Raw genomic sequence first — 22,862 nt, forward strand, 5'->3', positions numbered from 1 at the left:
TAAATTTAACCTTCTGCAATACCTAAAAAAAAGAAGAAGCCTTTGGGTATCAAAGGCCTAAAATCAAATGGTTGAAGGCGGGAGATAAAAATACCACTTTCTTTCAGAAAACTACAAATGCTAGAAGAAGAGGCAATGCTATCACCCAAATCATTGTGGGGGGACTATTCTTTTTCTCACCTAGAACAGGTTAATAAGATCATTGTTAGATTTTTAAAAGACTCTTCTCGATTCCCTCTACACCTAGACCTCCTTGGATCATCTCACTTTTTCCTCCCTATCCCCTAACAATGCGGCCTGGTTGGAAAGACTTTTTCATTAGAAGAAATTCACAAGGCTGTCCTACCTAGGTAGGGATAAATCTCTTGGTCCTAGCGGTTCCCCATTGCCATATTTCAAGAATTCTGGGATACCTTAGCACTAGACCTGCTAGCCTTTTTTAATGTAATTTTTCGTAGGAGTTGCCTCAATACAGCTCGCAATTGTAGTTTCATTGCTTTAATACTCAAGATAAAAGAGGCAGAAAAGTTAAGAGATTTCCGCCCCATCAGCCTCCTCAACTCTTCCTACAAAATTATTGCCAAAGTCCTAGCCACCCGTCTTCAAGCTGTCCTCCATTCTATCATTTCCCCCTCTCAATCTACTTTTGTTGCTAATAGGCAAATTCTAGATGGGGCCTTCATCTCGGGGGTTCAGGGACTCATCATCAAAGTTGATTGGGAAATGGTTTACAATAGAGTCGATTGGAACCTACTTGATGAATTACATTCACGCATGGGCATCAGGGTTAGGTGGAGATCTTGGATCATGGCTTGCATCTCCAACCCTCATTTTTCCATCATTATCAATGGTTCCCCTATAGTCCTCTTCCCTGCCTCTAGAGGTCTAAGGCAGGGAGACCCACTCTCCCCTTTTCTTTTTAACATTATTGGGGAGCGTTTCTCCAAATCTCTCTGTAGACTTTACGATAGGCGTATCCTCCGTGGTTTCCAAACATCCCCCTCTGGTCCAATAATCTCTCACCTCCTCTATGTTGGTGACACCCAGACCTTCTACGAGTCAAATCCCACTCAATTGGATAACCTCTGGTTGTTCCTTAGGTGTTCCAGAGTAGAACCGCTGGTTCCCTCCCGGTTCTCTCTCGGTTCTAACCGGTTCTAGCCTTCACACGTGTGTACGCATCACGTGCCACACACACTACTCACACACGTGTGTACGTGCGATACGAGCCGTATACACTCCCACACGTGCCACACGTACGGACACGCACACGTGTGTATGTACACGTGCGCACACACACGTGTGCATGTACACGTGCGCACACGCACGTGTGAGGTTGCCCCAATGTTTTCACGCGTATGCTTTATTCATATTACATAGGTATTTATATACCAAAGTTGAATACCCATATTTTGATGTGGGATAATTCCCAAACATTATTAAATGAAAAGGAAATGTAAATATATTCTATTAATCAGCAAATTACAACCATATGTGGTGAGGTGGCATGGTGGTTATGTCTCTTGCTTCTTCACTTCATGTCCCAAGGTCGAATCCCCCCTTGGGTGTTGCATTTGCATTTTTGTGTTGTATAGTAGTTTTTGTTGTGTATATTGTATAAATATTTTTTTAAATAATATAAAAGGCATAAAAAAATGAAAAATAAAAAAGTTAATTTTTTGTATAGCAGTTAATTTTTGTTGTATATAGTGGTATAATTATTTTTCTAAATAATATGAAAGGCATAAAAAAATAAAAAATAAAAATTTTATTCTATTTGAAATCTCCATCTTTCTACTAACAATCTCTTTTACTAAATTTATTATAGAAACCTAAAAAAAAATATTTTTGAAAAATTGAAATGTTATTTCCAAAATTTGTACGCATTTTATTAATTTTTACATTGATAACCAAATCTTTTATTTTATTTGTTAATTTTTACATTATAAATCATGTAATGTATTATTTTTCTTACAGTTGTCAATAATACATTTTAAATTAGATAATATTATAAAATATTTTTAATCTGTTATTATTTATCTAAATAAACAATTATAAAATGTAAATTAATAATTATAATTTCATTATATAATATTATAATTAGTTAGGTTGTAATAATTTTGGATTATAGTTAGTTAAGTTGTAATAATTTGGGTTTTTTTAGCGGATTAGGGTTTTCGCCAAAACGAGATTTTAATGGTCATTCTTTCATTGATTTAGTCTATTCTTTATTATAGTCCATGTATAATTATATATTTTATCCATGATAATGCTATGATTTTTTTTTTAAAGTGATACAAATTTAATACTTAAGTTTATACTGGGAAAAAGCATCTCAATATTCACAAATTGATGAAAAACCTGAAAGTTAATAATGTAGTACCCGCATTTCTTATTGGATTCTTAAAAAACAACATTCATAATGAAGTTTAATAATTTTTTCGGATTTTTCTGAAGCTTTAATCCGACCGATTCAGCCGATTCCGGATCCGAATCGCCGATTCGCTGATCTGGATCGGTTTTTTAGGTGCCCGATCCGGGTCACCGATCCGCTTTTTAAATCATTGGTGCAGATAATTTAGAGTCCTGGCCGTCTATTGAGCTGCAAGTCATGAGAGAACCGGGTGAAGCGTTGATCGAACCGGATTCACAGCGTCTAAACCAATGGTTTAAAAAGCGGATTAGTGGTCCGGATCGGGCACCTCAAAAATCGATCCGGATCGGTGAATCGACGATTTAGATCGGGAATTGGCTGAATCGGTCAGATTAAAGCTTAAAAAAAATCAGAAAAAATTATTAAAATTCATTATAAATATTGTTTTTTAGGAATTCCATAAGAAATGAGGGTACTCCATTAAGAATTTTCATTTCTTTGCATGAATATGCGAATATTGATATGTTCTTTCCCTACATGAACTACTATTTACCATTTAATTTACATCACACAAAAGGATAAACATAGAATTATCATAGAATATGTATATCAACATACATGGACTACAATAAAGCATACAATTAGTAACATACGATCTAAAAATAAAATGACAGATGACGTCGTTCTTCTTCTTGATCACGCTGGTACCATTGATTGAATTCATTTGACAATTCATTGATTCGATCTAAAAATGAATCATCGATATTAACAGGCGTCTGACAATACCCAAATCCCTAAGTGTTAGTATTCTATTGTGTTTCCAATCCAAAATCCCCACAGCTTATCCATCCTTCATGCTCACCTACACTGTCATGCTCATCTCTACCCTGTTGCTGTTGGGACTCGATATGTGAATAATATGGCTGGGATAGGGTGGTCTCAGAATCATCATCTCTCTCATTTTCCCTTAGACCCCCTTCCCACTCTCCCTTGTTAGGTGCAATATCATCGACATCTCCGTCGAATTGTGGATACGTTGGTTGACTGCTTCCTCTTTCAGGCTGCTCATCACCTTCTTCAAGATCTTCCTCACCGATAGCCTCAAGGAACGCTCTCTTGTGCAACACTGGCTCCTCCTCTTCTATTACCCATTGGTCTGCTGTGTCTGTGACAAATATTGTGTCTAAGTCTATCGGCCCATAGTCTTCAAACTTCCTTCTTATTTGTCACTCTCGGAGGTTTAAGTTGTAATGAACGTAGACTAGTTTATGAAGCTTCTTCGAAGCAAGACGATTCCTCCTAATAGTGTACAACCATTGGAACGTACTCTAGTTGCACTCACAGCCAGTAGCAAAACATGTCTAGGAGAGCACCTTGATTGCTATCCTCTTTAAGTGAATTGCATTAGTACTATATATCTCCCACCATTCAGCTGGATTAAAATGTAAAAAGCATTGTAAGGGCAATAACAATTCATAAGATTAAATATATGAATGAACAAAATATTAGCTAGGGGATAACCTGGATCCATCTTAGTTCGAGAATTCTTGGCAAGTCTAATTCCGAAGATCCTATAGCATCCCTATACATAGCAAGCTAAAACAAATATATTTTGTTTTAGTGTATTATTCCTCACAAATATAACAGCTCAGTGAAGTTCTTACCCAAACATTAAATCAGTATTGCTGCTACTTGATTTCGATGCTTCTCTCCAACCTTGCAATAATGTATCTGATCCCTTGTAGGGATGTTCAGGTGTCAAATAGAAAAATTTTGGGTTGAAGTAGTAATCTAGAAAATATATAGATAGAAAAATTTCATTTACAATTTCAAAAAAAAATGATTTAAAATGAAACATTTTAATGATATAAATATATATTTACCAGCATAATGAATTACCAGCATAATGAATTGGACGTCCAAATTTGGTGTTCCATATCCTTTTCATAATCTCGATCATTTTGCTAGCAAAACTACACTTCTCTCCAATAGCTGATTTTGCCCTCTCGATACCTTCATAAAAGATGCCCATGGTAGCTTTATTGTCAGCATCCATCATTCTTAATACCGTGACCAAAGGGGCAGTGGCCTCTACGACACTGGAACATCCAGACCAGAACCTCCTATTTGAGACTCTGCCATCCACTTTTATATCGGTACTAAACTTCGAGAAGCGATCATTTAACCACTCTTCACAGGTAAACAATCTCTTTAATGCACCTTCAGATTTCCGAATGGAGTCCACAGCTAAGTAATCGGTCGCAAAGCGGGTTATGACAGGCCTGATTCTCTCTTTTTTCTTAGAGTGTTCTCTAAACATAAATAAAATTTTAGAGTGGTTGTATATAAATCTCGACACCAACCTTACTTCCTCTAGAGTCTCCTTCACAATTTTGATCTCACCGATCTCCTCTAACATAAGTTTGATGCTGTGTGCAGCACACGGGGTCCGTACTAGATGCTTCATCTTATCCATCAACTTACTGCCCGCATAAACACATGCACACTCATTGTCCGTAATAAACGGGACTATGTGCTTATCTTCCACCTCCTCCACTATCTGATCATATAGTTGTACATAGAAGGTTACCTCCTTCTTCGTCCTTGATACGTCTTTGCTAGGCAAAAAAGCTGTACATTTTGCAGAATAGGCCAAGAAGTTTAAAAACTCATTTTTGCTAACTTTATTCAACCAACCATCACTCATGAGAGTAATGCCTGTCTTTGGCCAACTCTGTTTATATTCTTTAATCCACTTTGTAACTTCCTCCACCTCTTCATCTAATATTGGCCCATTGAGCTCATATGTCATCAGGTGTTTTACCCCCGGCCCAGTTCTCTGGATTGCACTGACCATAGGTGGAAAATATGGGTTATTAGCTGCATCAAAGGGAATCCCTTTATCGTAGAACCATTTACCAACATATCTCCCCAACATATTTCTTGTACCTTTAACTATGCCTTTTAAAGTCATCTGTTGTGACTTAGGCTTTGAGAGAAATGAGTCTATACGACCATGACCTACAACACTGGTACTCTTAGATAAGCTAGGAACTATTTCTTCAACGTTTGATTATTGTTGACACATACTGCAACCAACCCCTCCATACATATTTGAGCTGACCCCCCCATACATGCTCGACGTGGGCCCGCCATGCATGTCTAAGCTGGGCCTGCCATACATGTCTGAGCTAGACCCACCATGCATGTCTGAGCTAGACCCACCATGCATGCCTATATCATAACCACCGGGCATTCTAAACCCACGTTCCCTCTGATATTGTTCATGTAAACTCACTCTTGTGGCCATCTCTAGGTTATTATTATATTGCTCTTCTAGGTCATTATTATATTGCTCTTCTGGATCATTCCTGCTTGATGGCATATATAAACTAGCTATCTCCTCATTCATCCTATGTTTGACAATTTTTTTACCTTTGTTAGCCTTAAAAAATGCCGCCATATGTTTTTTTACATTACTAGGGACACTACTGCATGCAGAAACATCTCCCTTAACCTCTGCCAAGTTTTGCTTGAACCTATGTACCCCACTATTTATTACTCTTTAGCAGTAATTACAAATAATTTTGTCTTTTTTGTTGGGATCAAGTCTGACCCCATGTTGCCATGCAGGGTCTTCTGCAGAACTTGACATGATTCAATTGTTTTAATATGTAAAAAGTTAAAAATTAACCTGACAGTTCAACAAGAAAAATAATCACCATGTGTAGTGATAATATGTTGGGGTAGTTCATGTAGTTATATTTGTTGTTATTTGTTATTGCAAAATATTTCTATTGACAATAATATTTTCGTACATATCAATTACAAACATACAGGATAATATAATACAAAATGCAAGCTCCAAACATGGCTACAGCTCAATTATCAAGAACATACATTTTTTGCATTAAAAAATTAATAATAAAATTAACAAAATGCAAGATAATATAATTGTCATATATGCCACGATTTTTTTACAATGATATTCACTTTAATTTCTCATGATAATACAATTTAACAACATGTATTTTTTGCATTCAATATTTAAAAAATTGAAAATACATTTTTAATGCAAAACTACATTAAAAGTATAATACAGTTTTGCATTAGACATATAATAAGTTGTATGTTTTTGCATAAATATTCTATCAACATGGAATTTTTTCAACAAAAACTTTAACAATAAAAATTAAAAATATGGTTTAATACCTCATGATAATCAAAACCTGGTCACTATTTTCACATCTTTTAGGAAAATCAGGATTTTTTTAAAAAAATTGATCATGTCCTAAAAAAAAAAAACAAATAAAAACAATTCTTCATAGAACCACCTAACATCAGTCATTCCAGCTCAAAAATGCATTAACAACAAATTAAAAAAATACAGTTTTGCATTAGAAATATAATAACATGTATGTTTTTTGCATAAATATTCTATCAACATGCAATTTTTTCAACAAAAACATTAACATAAAAAGTAAAAATATGGTTTAATACCTCATGATAATCAAAACCTGGTCACTATTTTTACATCTTTTCGAAAAATCACGATTTTTCAAATAAAATTGATCATGTACTAAAAAGAAAAACAAATAAAAACAATTCTTCACATAGCCACCTAACATCAGTCATTCCAACTCAAAAATGCATTAACAACAAATTAAAAAAGTATAGGTTTGCATTAAAAATATAATAACATGCATTGTTTTGCATAAATAATCTATCAACATACAATTTTTTCAACAAAAACTTTAACAATAAAAATTAAAAATAGCAGAAATGTTTTTTCACAGACATCACTGTGTTCTTCTAAAAAATCAGGCTGTAATTGAGTAAATTAAATGAAATTGAATATGGTTAATGATAAAAGACACGATAAAGATTTAAAACCCTATAAATTTAACTGATTATTTTCAAAATATGGACTGAAATTGATCAAATGGCAGAAAAAAAAAAAATTGCAGAGTTCTTACCTGGTTTTGTGAACCTGTGGCTTCAATCTCTAAATTATTCTGTTTTTCTCAAAGATTATCCCAAATTCGTAACAGAATTTTTCGATGAACACATTTACGATAAATATGCCTCAAAAGTTTCACAGATTCTTGCTCTATTTGGCATGAAACAAAAGGAAAAGCGGAAACCCTAAAATCCGCAACTTTCATGACCCAAAAACATGAAATTTCTCCACCATTTAATCCTTGAAAAGGCTGAAAAAAAGTTGCATAAAGCCTGAATATTCGATCACATGGCAAAAAAAAGAAGAAAAATGATAAAAAAAAAAAGACAAAATTTGAAGAAACCCGCTAAGAACACTGTGCAGCTCGTGTTCTTCACGGGACTCGCCGATTCTGTATAGTGAATCGACGAGTCACTGTACAGAATCGCCCCGTTTTCACTGGAATCGGGCGATTTCGTGTATTATGCCGAAACCGATACGTCCTTTGCCTATTCCCGAGTCGAACCGGGTCCGGGTTAACTTGGCGTTTTTTAAAACCCTGGTCTAAACAAATGCAACCAACCGGTTTCACACCACCCGGACCCCGTTAAAGAGGAACTTGAGATGGGTGTATGTGTATTTCAAAACTTGGATTCATGGAGTGGATAGGAAATGTTGGATCGTCGATCTGGATTCGGTTTGATTCGATTTGAATGATAACCTAAACATATATTCTAAAAATAAATAAAATAAGATAAGGTTGACAAATAAATTAAATAGATATTATATTAGGGTATTTTTTTAATATATCTAATTTTGTGGATGCTTATCCATAATTTAGTAAATTTTTTTATGAGTATTGTATATAATTAATCAGTGGCATAATATAATTTTTTACTAGAAAGAAAAACATGTATTAATTATAATGGATAATGATATTATAAGTATAACGTGTGACATTAACATTAATTGCTTTTTTAACAACTAATAGAATGTCATTGTGTTTTGTAGAAATATCTATTTTATCTCTCTTAATGATCAACAACACCTTTGATTGAAAAATATTATTTTACAAAAAAAAATAATGAGCGTACAATGAATGTTGAGTATATTTAGAAAACACTTTATACATATGAGCACTCTAAAAAATCTGTGTAGCAACTTTTTTGTCTTGAGGTACTTTAAATATAAAAAAATTTATATAAGGTCCCAATATTAAAATGTAGAATTAAGGTGCAATTGAAAATCCATTGGAAAATGTTATTTTAATGTTAAAAAATCCTCTAATTGATCATCTAAATTCATTGGAAAATGTTCGCTTGATGTTGGAAAGCTCTCTAATTGATCATCTCGACATCGAGATGTACGATAAATATGTAAGAAAATAAATATTATGATTCTCCAAAAGAGATATGACATTATAAGACCCTCCCACACCTATGTGAGTAGAACCCAAAGGATCATTTATTAAATTTAGATACAGGTCTCCAAAAAAGTTATCACATGGATGTGGGACTTGGGTGAATGAGTTTTTTAGAGATCTGCATCAAAATTTAATGGTGATCTGCATCAAAATTTAATAGTGATCTTTTGGAGTCTTACTCACATAGGTGTGAGAGGGTCTCATAGTATCATTACTTTTCTGAAAAATAATACATCTTGCAACAAATTATCTAGATCATCCTTTTTCAAGATTTTCATGTTTACTATTGGTAAAAACTAGCGGATCTAACCGCCCGGTTAGATCGGAACAGGTCAGTGGCGGGTTTCGGTTTTGTGTAGTTTTGGTGATCAATCGGTATTTAAAAAAAAAATTCAAAAAAATAAATATAAATTCTCAAAAATAAAAAATTTGGTTTATAATATATTTTAATATTCTTTATATTAAGGTAAAAATTAAAAATTGTTTTGGTCATTAATCATCACTTTAATTCAAAAATCTATTTTTTATTAATTTTTAATTTCATTTGAATGTGTATTGTTTTAATCATTTTTTATATTTTAGTAGATTTTATTTTTATTTTTCAACACTTTTTTATCCGGATTTCCTCTTAGAATGGTTGAGTTGGCCGGTTCACCGATTAGGACGGGTAAACCGCTCCGATGGTTGAGTTGGCCGGTTCACCGAATAGGACGGTTAAACAGCTTCCGAAATCACGTATAAAATCGGGGCGTTTAGCCCGAAACAAATTGCTGTTTCAAAACAGCAGTCCAATGGGGAAAATGTCGTTCATGAGCGGCGACCTCTTCACCAAAACCAGGAAGCTTGTGAAGGGCCTTGCCATGGCCAAACCTCTCTGGCTCAAAGCCATGGAAGAGTCAGCTCTTTCTCTCTCTCTCTCTCTCTCTCTCTCTCTCTCTCTCTCCATTTTCTAACGAAATTATCCTTAAAAAAAATGTAAAACTTGATTTCCAATCGATTTAGTTTCCTTTCTTCAAATTCGAAGCATAGAATTGACTTGGATAGTAATGAATTTTCCATTTCTTGAAGGTCAAGCATTACCAATTGCCCTATATTTCTTCACTTCATGTTTCTGTTCTCTTGAAAAATAGAAAGACTATATGAATTTTTTTATGGGAGTTATTGAGTTGGAGAAGAATCAAACACACAACTTACTGTGGGTTTTAAGCCTCCATAAATTATTCCAGTTGGATAAAATCCTTGTAAGTCCTAACAGGGTCCTGTTTTAGTCTGGTGCCCTTGCACAAGCTCTCTACCCAAGTTTTCCCAATACCTGTTTGAGAGATTGACAAGAAGAAACTAATGATTCTCTCAAATCTTTTGATAGTAGGCCTCACTACGTTCGTACAATAAAAGTTAAGGATAGTGCCCTTGTCTTAGTTTGCTAATACATTGCATAATTAGTCATTGAGTGTCATCTATCATATCCGAGTGTTCAAATATTTGATCAATTCCATCATCAATTCCTTATTTCTCATATGTTCTTCTATATTTCATGAATTTCCTACTAGTGTTGTTGCCGCCTTGGCATTTGCTGGAAAGGGGGGGTATAAAGATTGTTGAGTTTATTGTTTGATGTTAATGCAACATGTGTCAGTACGTATTTTGTTAGTGCATTTATTCTTGGGCGCCAATGGTGCATGTAAAGTAGATAAACAAATAAATGTTACCCATTTGCTACTTAATTGTGGTGATTCTATTTGTGTGTTTTTTTTTTTGGGTTAAATTGGCTTGGTGTGTTCACACTTGATTGCACCACGTAGGGCTCCACCTGTGATGTTTCCTCGTACCAATGATAAATATGAGAAAATTACTCTCCCTGAGGATGTTTACGTGAAGAAATTCAATCAGATGTACCCTGAAGCTCTACATGAAGAAGCTATTAGGTACTCCTTTTCCTCTATTTGTAGATCAGTTTCATATTTATAATAGTTTGGTTATCATTTATGATCTTAATTTAGTCTTGAGTATTAACACAAGGTGTACATTGACACGCACATGCTTAAAGAGAATTTTATACCAATTGAGTCTGAGAGTTTCTCATGTTTATATATGCCAACTTGGTATTACTTTAATGGATATCACAAATTTGACTGAGATGATTGCATATTAGTTCTACTTTGACATTTAAATATGCTTACTTTGAGGAAAGCATTGACTGTGTTCTCAATCCTCTACAGATTTAGTGGATTTGATCCCCCTCCAGCTCGAGTGTTTGGTTGGCGTGTGCTTGAGTTGAAACAACAGGGAGTCGGTGAGGATGAAGCCACGGCTATGGCTAGTGTATGCATTACATCTCCTAAACCGATACCTTCTTTTGTTTTCTTGATTGGTTAAAAAATGGGCCATTTTATCTGCATCAAGCTGGGATTTAAACCCAATGCCACTGTGCTGTGGCCCTTATACCCTAATCACTAACCCATATCTTGATGTTTTAACTGCTTATATTCTTGCATTTGTGTTGTCCTTATGACATCTACTTACTGGGTGATGTTGATCACATGTTTGCTATGCTTTCTGTAACAAGGAGTCATCTTTCTTCATTGAATAATGGATTGTGAACTAGTTAACTTTTCTGCTTCTGACCTGACAAGTTATAGCCTTTGAACCGTTTGAATTGCAGTTTGAGATGTTCCCTTTAGGCTTCAGAGATGTGATGCTGTTAACATTTAGTGCCTAATACACAGACTTGAGATGCTGCCTTCGTAGAGCTCTTAAGTTGAATGGGTGATAAAGAACTACTTGGCAATGAAACACCACACTCCAAACAATGGTTGCATGAATTATACAAATGATATGACAATAATCCTGTTCATATTCATGCTTTTCGATTCCAGTAGAATATCATGCAGAGCTATGATATTACCAAGTTAATATCATTAGACGAGCATATAACACACCGCTTAGTAGGTTGGAATTAAGAGTCATTTACCCCCTCAAAAGAAATAAAAGGTTAGGATTGAGAACACATCGGTCCAATCTATGAAGAACCACAAATTTAAAGGAATATTACTACGATCATAAGGTGTAGCTCTGAGATGCTTGCTTCCCCCCAAAGCAGCCCCATGACCTCTCCACTGGAACCCCATGACACCTGCTTGATTCTTGCCCGTCCCTATGATAGCCAACCATACTTCATAGCTATCACTTAAATGTCGGTGGAAATGGAGAACCCATTCTGGAGCCTCTCTGAAAACATATCTCAGAGTTTTCAAAGAATACCTTGTCCAACTCCTAACCCAGCTATATGAGAACTAGAGTCACCTATTAGACTAAACAAAACCCCAAGGAATGTTGACTCAAGTTCTTATTCCAGCATTCCCCATCCCATTCCCAGTACCACAGATCCCAGACCTCTGGATATCACATCAAACAATATTTTGGTTTTTAACTCTTGTGGACCTACTTGTGCGAGGAAATCATCATACACCACAACACCAAATGATCCCTGCATCCTACAAGTTATACCAATAAGTCTGAATCTCATACAATTGGTCAAACCACCACCATCTTCTTACTCATCCCCCACCATAATAAACCACCACGAGAACATCCCCTGCCCTCCCTCCATCCCACCTGCCATCTTCTTACTCATCCCCCACTGTAATAAACCACCACGAGACAACCCCTGCCCCGCTCCAACCCTGCTCCCTCCAACCTGCCCCCTCTGCATTCAAAGGCATTACAAAGTGGGGTCAACTAAAGTGAATTCCCTTGAACTATACTGCTGACCAGTGCCAGTGGTTGGTATTTTATTCTCCTTCCCAACTGAATGGCTAGCCAGTAGCTCAGATTTCAACTTCAAAGGTTCTAAAAATATCCTTCCCCTTGGAGGTCTGTGCTAGATGCCTTAAAGAGGAGGAAAATTTGCATTAAGGTCAAAGGAATACGAGTACATGCTTGGCATCTAGAAAGTTTTTGACAGATTGGAAATCTCTGCAGGTTTTTCTAAGATTAGCCGGAATTCCTTTCCCAGAAATGCTACTAGAGCTCATTGATATAGGTAGACCAGAACTCATCCCAGAAACAATGATTATTCCAGTGGTCCAAAAGTCCTATTTGCTGCACATTAACCATGAATTCCAGAGAGGGAGGGAGCCCTTTGGATGGAACGTGGAATAGAGTCACCATAGGACGGGGCATGAAAGTTGGGCGCACACAGTTAGGGACCAAACTTCTCGAAAGAGATATTGCACGGTGAAAGGACAGTTGGGAAACTGTAGTTCCCAGATGCAATTGATGATTAAATTTCAGGAAACAAAAATTTGACCTTAGTTGTTCTGGTCGAAAGATTAATGATGGATGTGTAACAGGTGGTCTCCACTGAATCCCAATCCTATAAAAACTTGCCACATGGAACCTCTTGTCCATCTCTGCAGGAAAATATCGGCCCCGAATGCTGCAATTCATCCCAGTTATCCCCACCATAGGTTTATTCCCTTGCAAGTCCAAAATTCAAATTCAATGGAGCCAGCATCTCTTATCAATTAAACTTCAAATTTGAATCGAATTTGTCTACTAGTGGGAGCCCATCTTCCTCCAAATCACCATTGTCCATTGTTCACTGTCTGAACCTCCCACTTTTGGAGGTTGTGCTTATCTCCCCACCTCTCTCCCTCATCATCAACTTTTCTGAACCTCCCACTTCTGGAGGTTGTGCTTACCTCCCCACCTCAATCCCTCGTCATCAACTTTTACAAATGTCCTTAATCAACTTCTCCTTACACAACATCACGGGGAATTGACCACCGCCCATCGCAGCAAATCCCTATAGACCGTTGAAATGGCAACTTCAACCACCCAAGGTACGGACTCCTATGGCATTGTAGACAATTGGTGCTCGTTGGCAAATGGCAAAGCAAACTGTCTGCCATCCATCTCATAAATCTCTCATAGGATGGTGGAGGTACATCGACATCAAAAACCTCTCCCCCTTGATGCTACAAATTCTAGCCTGGTCCAGTTATGTGTTTCCGTCCCAAAATGATTCGCCACCATATCTACCACCATATGCACTCCCTGTAAACTCAACAACTACAATTGTACTACCAGTGCTGTCATTGACCCATTTTTGCCCCCATTTGCGGCCTCACCAATCCTTAGCCATTGATCAACCTCTCCATGTTCATATCTAAATGTGCAGGACAATCAAACTCTGCTGGTATTTTAAGTTTTACTTTCAAAATTTCCCACCATTTTCCTCAGGAGGAATCCAAGTGAATGGTTTAAATCAATCTTAGATGTCACTGAACAAAATATTGCCTAAAAGTGGCTGAGCTTGTGGATGATCAGTATCACCACATGGATGATCCAGATGGCACATAAGATCTCTAGATGGTAAGTCATCCAATAGTTGTCATGCATAGACTTGATCCCAGCCATGGCCCCTGCAACCTAAATCTGTCCAAGGCTGCACATTTGCCATCTTGAGGCCAGCTGGCTCTGGATTCCATAGGTGGGACTACAGCTGGAGACAATCAACGACTTAAGGTCATTCAGACCTCCTTCCAATCGACAACCATATATCATTCGCTACCACCAGCCTTCTTATTAACATCCCTAATGCAGGCATCACTGATTTGATACAGCTGGCCATAGTTGATGGTTCCAGGCATCCCACTTGTAATCCCATGTCTTGTGAGCTCCTCATCACCAACACGGCAATCAAAGTCAAGGATGTAGCTTTTGGCACCGACATAGAGATGAGTCAATCAATTGATTGCCTGAATGCCTCGACAGTTCAAGCCAACAGCTTAGATTGAAATATGCTGCAGGGCAGACAACCAAGTCTTCATACCAAGTTACTTGGACAACCGAAGACCAGGTTGTTTCACATGGCTCACTGATCTGATAACAAAATCTTTATTGTCCAATTGGATAATTTTGATGCTACATTCTTGAGTAACGAGTTAAATACCCAAAAAGTCTCTCTATCTCTCTATCTCCCTCTCTCTCTCTCCTCTCTTCTCTGGTTTCGTCTCTCCACTCTCCTCTTTCTCTCCCTCCTTTTCATCTGATCCCTTTTCTAGTTTTCGTATCTCCTGTATCCCTTTTCTCTCCCTTCTTTTCGCCTAGTCCATCCTCTTCTCTTGCCCACCCCCAATCTACTTCACCTTCAACTCTCTCCCTTCTGTCTACTATCAGCCCCTCTCTATATTCCCTTTCTTGCTTCCCCCTCACACACACTCCCCACCCCCCCGCCCCCTCTAGAGGGAATTCAGGCTTGAATTCCAAGGCTAGTCCATTTTTTATTAGACCTAATTTTTCTTTAGGAGCTTTAGAGTTTAGAGCTTAAGGCAGAAGGGCTCCTCATTTTATTCCTTTATATTGATTAAACTCATCACCATTCTTGTTTTCTATTTAAGAGTATATTAGTTCTTTAGTCGATAATCCGATAATCCAAGTGAATGGAGAGATTAAGGAAGATGTTGTGTAAAGAGTTAAGTGGGCAAAGTGGAGATGTACTTCCAAAGTTTTATGTGACGCATACCAATGAAACTAAAGGAGTTTTATAGGACGACTGTAAGACCAAAGATGCTTTATGGGACATAATGTTGAGCGGTCAAGAAACAATATAGCCATATGATGAGTGTAGCTTAGATGAGGATGTTGAGATGAACGAGTAGCAAGACTTTAAAGGATAGATTTCCGAATGAATACATACGAGGGAACTTAGGGGTGGCTCTAACTTAGGTGGGCGGGTCATGTGCATTGTAGACTTAGTACATCACCGGTTAGGAGGGGCGATTTGGTTCAAGTAGAATGCTCTAAAAGGGCAAGGGAAAGCCCAAAAGGACATGCATGGAAGTATTGAAAAGAGAGATAGTGACTTATGGTCTAATTGAAGGTATGACCCCCTGGATAGAGCAAAATGGCGGAACAAGATTCGTCTAGCAAACCCCAAGTAGTTGGGATAAGGCTCAGATGATGATGATGATTTTGTTTCCTATTAAAAGAGTATTTAGGGTTTCTCGATGGCTAGAGGTATGAAAGACAAAAACAAATATTTTTGTTGACAATCATTTGCTTGAAATCTTTATATCATTGCTAGTTTGAGCTTGTATTTTGCTATACACTGAACTTGATGATGTACATGATGATCAGTCTTGGGGTGAGAAGCAATAGGATGTTTGAGTCATGGAGCTTCAATATAGAGAAACACTGTTAACAGTATATGAACAGATTATTTGAACACCCTTCAAGCATAACATATAAAGACAGTCATGAGCAATTAGAAAAATGCACTTGACCACGGTCTGCTTGAATCTCAATATATACGGGAACATGGAGCATCAGTTCATATGATTGACTTTTTGCAGTGCAATTATGTTGCTTTGGGGGATGACTAAGTGTATAAATATGCTATCTATTTGTCTGTGTTGTATGAAAGACAAATTAATGCCATTGATCAACCTGTCCCGTATTTGATGGAGATGGAAACAGGTCATGAGAATAAAATTAGTAGCTAGTCGACATTATCTCTCCCTCTCCCTCTCCCTCTCCCTCTCTCTCAATTTTTTGGGTAATTGAGAATGATGGGAGTTCCAGCTAAGGCCCAGGTAGCCCTTGACCTTGCTAGTCGTTTGGGGTGCGGAGTTAAACAGCTACCCTCCAAACACCTGGGCTTGCCCCTTTGCATCAGGAAACAAAAAATACGGCAATGGGACCCCATTATTGAAAACTTTGACCACAAACTTGTGGTTTGGAAAAGTAGTTTCCTCTCAATTGTGGGTAGACTCACCCTTATTAAGGCAACTCTCTCAAATTTCCCAGTCTGCCTAATGTGGCTTTTTCATTAGCCAGGCTCCACATAGCCTAAGAAGATGTAATTTGGCCCTCTTTGGTAAGTGGTGGTCACACTTTGCTACCCAAGAAAACCAACTGGGGCAAGAGGTCATCAATCACAAATATCTTAAGGAATCAGCCTGACTACCTAGAGGTACTGCCAATTGGCGGTCCTCTACCTAGAGGTTTAGCCTTCTGACGAGCTACCACCCTTTTAGTGATAACATTCCGTTCAGGGCAAGGGAAGGCAATAGAGTAAGATTCTGGACTGACCTTTGGATAAGGAAATCCAACCTACAAGATTGGTACCATAACTTTTTCATCTTGGCCCTGGAACGACAAGCTGTTGTAGCTGACCAATTTGAAGTCTTGGACAATGTGAGGATTTTGGAACCCAAATTTCAGATGGCCCCTTTCAGATTGTGAACTGTCTGAAATTCATGTCTCTTTCCTTCCTCTTGCAAACTACCTTTCTACTCGCTACAGGAGACAATAAGCTAATTTGGATGCCAGCCATCTCAGGTGAATTTATGGTGTCATCATTCCACCAGAAGCTTCAACAGCCTCTATTCTTTCACCTCTCCCCCCATTCCCTTTCTAGCAGAACTTGGCTCACTTCCATTCCTCCCAAGATCCATGTCTTCAGCTGGATGCCATATCCTAAAGGGCGTCACTGTAGACCAGCTACAAAATTGGTGCTTGACGGCCTCCAATAGACGCTCCATATGCAAATCAGCATAAGAAACCAATGAACACCTCTTCCTCCATTATGACATGGCATGGACTTTTGGGGGGACGTGCTGCATTTTGGAGTTGTGGCCTTACAAGCCCTTGACTCCGCCATTCAATGATAGTTATTGGTTGCAGTGGGAGTGAACCGGAATGTTGCACTTACAAGATTCTAGCAAACTAGGAGCCGAAAATCGAAATACCTTGAGTCATGAGGCAAGTCTAGAGGGCTTTATCTAGAACCGAGAGGTTTGAGGATTTATTCAGGGTAGGTATAAGAATGCCTCGTGAGTGTGTGAGCCAGGGCATAAGAGATAGGATCAGAGAATCCGATTTGATTGCGCAAACATGAGAGAAGCAGCTCTATATGAGTTGACTTGGCTTTGAGTTGATATGCGCCTAAAATCCTAACAATTCAGTTTGCTCACAACATGTGCATAGGATAGTCGCTAGTAGGAAGCCGCTTTGATAAAGTAGATCCTCTTAATCAGAGCTATGCATATGTGCAGAAAGAGGGACCCCCTCATCCACAAGATTGCATGTCCTTAGGGGTGTACTTGTAATCTATTGAACATCCAAAAACCAGGCCATCTATTCAGTCAACTTTGATAAATCAAGCATGTGTTTCTTCCTAAGACTGTGGGACATTGGTTTGTTGAGTAAACATGAGAAATGGCCTAGGGTTCCAAAGCTAGCCCAGTGGAGAGTATATACAACCCAATTAAGGATCCTAATTTCCCTATCTGGATTTTTCCTGGATGCCAAACCAAGTTATTTTGATGGAACATAATTAGAAATGATTTGTGATAATTTTTATGAATTTTTAGATTTTTTTTTTATTTGAGTAAAAATGGCTTCGAAAAATTGTTAGCACAAAATTCCACCTAAGGACACCCCACACATGTGGAGTCTGTACACAGTTTATTTCTTAATTTTTATATGAACTTCAATGCATCACAGATGTTCTTTGGTTGCCTCAAAGGGAATGTCCATGGAAGATAACTGCTAAATGTTAAAAGGCCCATCATGGTGTGGTCTATTTCTAGCGTCTTCAGATTAGGAATTCAATTTTTTTAGAAAAGGAAGTTTTCCCTTTTTCATTGAATGACTGTGATTCTTTTATGGATAGATCCAACAGATTATCAAGCTCTACTTTTTTCATGAAGCTCAGAGCCTCTACTTCCCTTTCTAGTTAGCTCTATGAAACTGAAGGAAAAGTAGTTTCTTGACTTCATGTTGGTGTATTGTAAGACATCATTGGCCTTAAGTGGAACAGTGGTACTGAAATTACGGAGCAGTTGTGTTTTTCTGTGCATGAATATACTCCTTAACCTGCGTCTTTTATTTTCTACCTTCGTTCCTTTGGTTTGAGAAAAGAGACACTTTTGGTAGGAGCTATTATGGGAGAGAGATGGTTTTGGTGGAAAGATAATAAGCACCCAAGGTTACCATGCTTGCAAAGATAGCAGCATCCATCTCTAAGGATCTTTGAATTTTTTTAAAAATCTTGAACTTGGTCCCCGACTCAGATGGAGCCAAAACCAAGTGACCTCTCCTGGGTTTCAATTTCAAAAAACAAAACTTCATGAGCTTTTTGGTGAAAAACTCTGTAAGCTTTTCTATTTTGCAAAAAGTAGGCTTTTTGCCAACAATAAGATTACAAAATAAGGCTTATACAAAGAGGGAAACTCATTCTACCACAAAAGGTACAAGTCTTTTTTTTATATATTCCTGTATCTCGCATTTTGTCTTTTATGTATGTATTCCTGTATATCTAATTTTAGAACTGAAAAACTCAGCTTAAACTGGATTTTGGCATAGTAGAACTTGTTCGTGTGCCAAACTGAGTTGATTCATGTGAGTGACTCAACTAGGAATGATCTATTCCAAAACTGCCTGGGAATATATAGTGTACGCTTGTAGCAAAATTGAAAACTTTAGAGACAATGAATATATCTACTATGGTCTGAGAGATACTGTTACTGAATGAACTAAGCTGACTCTATTATCTGGTACAACATAAGAGGGTAGTAGAAAGCAAGACCTTTCTGACCAAAATTGCATTACGTTTACAAGGATCACAGATGTTGCAAGTATGACAATAATAATATGCAACACATTGATGATACCAAGTACTCACATAGTGGCATATAAATGTGTTTTTTTACTACTCTGGGATTTTGGATTCCGTGTTTTCTGTATGATGCCTTTTCCATGTAGCACGATATTGGACCTATTAATTTGTCTGAATTTTAGTATTTCATAAAAGACAGCATTTTGTAATGCTTGTACGTAAGGATTTCCTAACTAGTGTAACATAGTGTGTATTAGGCCATATGTTTTAATCAATTATTTATATGCTCTCCATTGTATAAGTCTATCTGTATATTTCCTAATTTGTTTAATGAACGGCTATGCTTGATGAATCAATTTTATTTTGTACTTGTGGTAACTGTGCTACAGATTGAATATTTTTCTTTGGTTTTTAGCCAAAAGTTGGAGATGATCTACATAATTCACTGGACTCTAGTACTGCTTTTCATCCTTTAATCTTGAAAGTATTTGTACTTAAGTCTATAAGTTTCTCTCATACATATTCATTCAACCAACTTCTTGTCTTGTATCTAGAATTGTCATATTTTTCCCATGGAATCCTCCTTGCTTGTTGCCTCGTTGAGGTGACATCAGAGAGCGTCTTGTTAAGTGAAGTGCTGGCTATTGTAACTGCCCAACATTCTAGAGAGGGCCTAACAGTGCAGTTATATCCTGAACGACGTTATGCGCTGCCTTATTAAAAATGAGATATCCCTTTTGTTTGCTTTGTGTATGATGGCTTCCTCCCAAACTTAGAAGGAATCATTTGTTGAGCTTGAGATCTTGGTATTCCCACGTGTCAATAATAGATTAGTAAGAAGGAAAAATATGTTGAGCTTGAAGAGCTTCCTATTTCCACATGGATATTAGATATACAAATGAATGCCATCTTCTTGTGCTATGTGTTTATATGTTTAGCTGAAGCAATCAATTATTGACCTCTTTTGATGGTAAGCTAATTTATGGGTACCTAGCGGTATAACCGGATAGGTCCAAACAATCCCTGTAAGTCCAAACGTACTTCACCGGCATACTGGATGAGTCCAAATAGTCCCTATCGACGTCTTGGATAGGTCCACACATACTTAAATTATCTTAGAAACTCTTTAACATCAAAAAGCATCAACATCGTATATTCAAAGTATCATTGAAATCATTAACAGGAATTCACTTGAAGCAATTTAAACAATTACTTTCATTGAAATATTTGTAAGTAACCAATCAAACAATTTGGATAAAAATTGCAGAAAGGTAGCAGATCGATAAAAGTTCATATTTCAGGACATGGGATGAGTCGGGCTGATATTTTCGTAATGAGGATACATGGAAGACATTATGGATGTTGGCTAATTCAGGCGGTAAGGCAAGTCTATATGCGACGCCTCCGACTCTCTCCAGGATTTCAAAGGGTCCGATGTAACGGGGGCTCAACTTTCCTTTCTTCCCGAATCTCATGATGCCCTTTATTGGCAACACCTTTAGGAAGACCCGATCACCTTCCTCAAATTCAAGGTCTCTCCGTTTTAGTATTGTTACACTTGTAGATGTCCAATTTTGATGGTAATGCATGTGGAATTTAGAAGATGCATTAGGTTTAGTTTTGGGTAATCTAGGAGACTCAAAGTTTTGATGCAATGTTTGATGTTGGGTTGAGTCAGTGTAGGCCATATTCTTGCTACTTGCTGACCTGTGTCCAGTTAAAACTTAAAAATGATCTTTTTGGGGATGTCGGGCTCAACTTCTCTGTATTTTCAAACAAAAAGAGAGATTTGTTTGGTGAACATATTTTGGGCAGGTTTTGAGAAATGTAGTGGCAAATTGGGTAGGTACGGGATAGTTGCTATGGAAATTTTGATAAATACACCTATCAACTATTTAACATTTTACCTATTTTCATCTATTGTATTTTGATGGGCTTTTTGAAATTAAACCAAAAGAAATAGTTAAAATGTTTAATATTTCATCTCGTAGGTGCATTTTGATGAATCTGGTGTTCATCCTTCAAGTTCTTGAGGATAAAGGATTTAGAAGTGGGATCACCTTCTGCATTACTCATTTATGAAGCGGAATTGGAGTTTATTTCTAGTTCGCTTTGTTTTATGTGGATGATTTCAATTCTTGGGGCTTTTGATCAGAATCGTGGCCGTGTTCTGATATTTTTGTAAAATTCTCATGCATTAGCCGTGATCTCGAAGTTCACTGTCAAAATGAAATTCATTTTCTATGAGTTTGTAGCAACACAATATTTAATTGAGGAACCTGTAACAAAATTCTCGTGCTACTCTAGATATTCGAAGGGCAGAGTCGAACGAAATGCATTTTGTTAAGAGTTTATAGCAACATAATATTTAGTTCAGTATATGGGATCGATGAGAAATATGTTAAAGCCTTCTTGTTTTCCTGATTGGTTCCATGAATTTAATATGAACTTGGCATCTTCAGGGGAATGAATGCTCTAGAATTGACTACTTTGTAAGGTGTGTTCTCCATTTCCTTTTTGCAGATGGAATACAAGGCTGAAAAGAAAGCAAAGAAAGAAGCATACAAAAGGCTGAAGCAAATAGCACGCCTTCAAGGGAAGAAACCACCACCAAACCCCTACCCAAGTGCCGTAAAAGAGATCCAAGCAGAGGAGATGAAATACGTGCGAGCTCGCTTCACTGATTCAAAGATTCTAGAGATTGTGCAGAAGATGAAAGAAGAGAAGAAGAATGAAAGGGCAATGCGTGGATGGAGTGGTGGTGACAGGTCAAGAGCCAATTGAGTCCTTAATATACTTATCCCACTTGTGGAAGTGTTGGCTTTTGGTTATTTTGATAAAGAATTCTTTCCCTTTTATTTTTTACTCTAATAAATTTTCATTTCCTTGGAACAATAGGTAGAATATCAGGTCCTTGTACCATTTTATATGTAATGTAATCAATGTTCTCTTTGATGGCGTTTGTGAGTTGGGATCAAATTTTGGACCTTTGATTTTTATTTCTAGAAATCAATTACTTTTTAACCAATATGACATGGTAAACCCCCTCACCGTGTTTATGCTTTGGACAATCTCTCTCTCATACACACATACACAGTGCGCATGCACGTACACACAGTGTTAATCCCAGTATTTTGTCACGATCATGAGGGCCACTTAATGGAGAGCCTTACCATTTAACGGTAAATATAGTGCATGAAAATGTGGAAATCCGTCTTTCGGAATGGCTTAGAAGATCAATGACACTTTAGTTGGTCCCTAAGCAAGACCAGGAGCATTTTAGTTGTTTGTGGAAGTAAGGGAGAAAGAATTCTTCTAATATCAAGAAATAAATGCTTTGGCCGGTGAAGAAATACTCAATAACTCTTTGTTATGATGAGCTCGAGTACAAATCAATGCCATTGGTTGAATTGATTGAACTAGATTTTAGACAAAAAAAAAAAAAAAATAGAAAGAAAAATTGACATAATATATTTGAAAATATAAAATTATATTAAAA

The 22,862-nt window shown here is 37.2% G+C and overlaps 1 protein-coding gene across 1 annotated transcript; it reads left to right on the forward strand.

Annotated features, from left to right (window-relative positions):
• The first annotated feature begins 9,505 nt into the window (after positions 1-9,505).
• On the forward strand, positions 9,506-22,391 carry LOC18441771 (uncharacterized). The gene is made up of 4 exons (XM_006851997.4): positions 9,506-9,631; positions 10,539-10,661; positions 10,956-11,058; positions 21,887-22,391. The coding sequence occupies exons 1-4, from the start codon at positions 9,528-9,530 to the stop codon at positions 22,145-22,147; spliced, it is 591 nt and encodes a 196-aa protein (XP_006852059.2). The 5' UTR covers positions 9,506-9,527; the 3' UTR covers positions 22,148-22,391.
• Positions 22,392-22,862: the final 471 nt, after the last annotated feature.

Source organism: Amborella trichopoda, chromosome 9 (genome assembly GCF_054954075.1).
Source record: "Amborella trichopoda isolate Santa Cruz 75 chromosome 9, AtrichopodaSantaCruz75HAP2 v2.0, whole genome shotgun sequence".
In the NCBI taxonomy this organism is placed as follows: domain Eukaryota; kingdom Viridiplantae; phylum Streptophyta; class Magnoliopsida; order Amborellales; family Amborellaceae; genus Amborella; species Amborella trichopoda.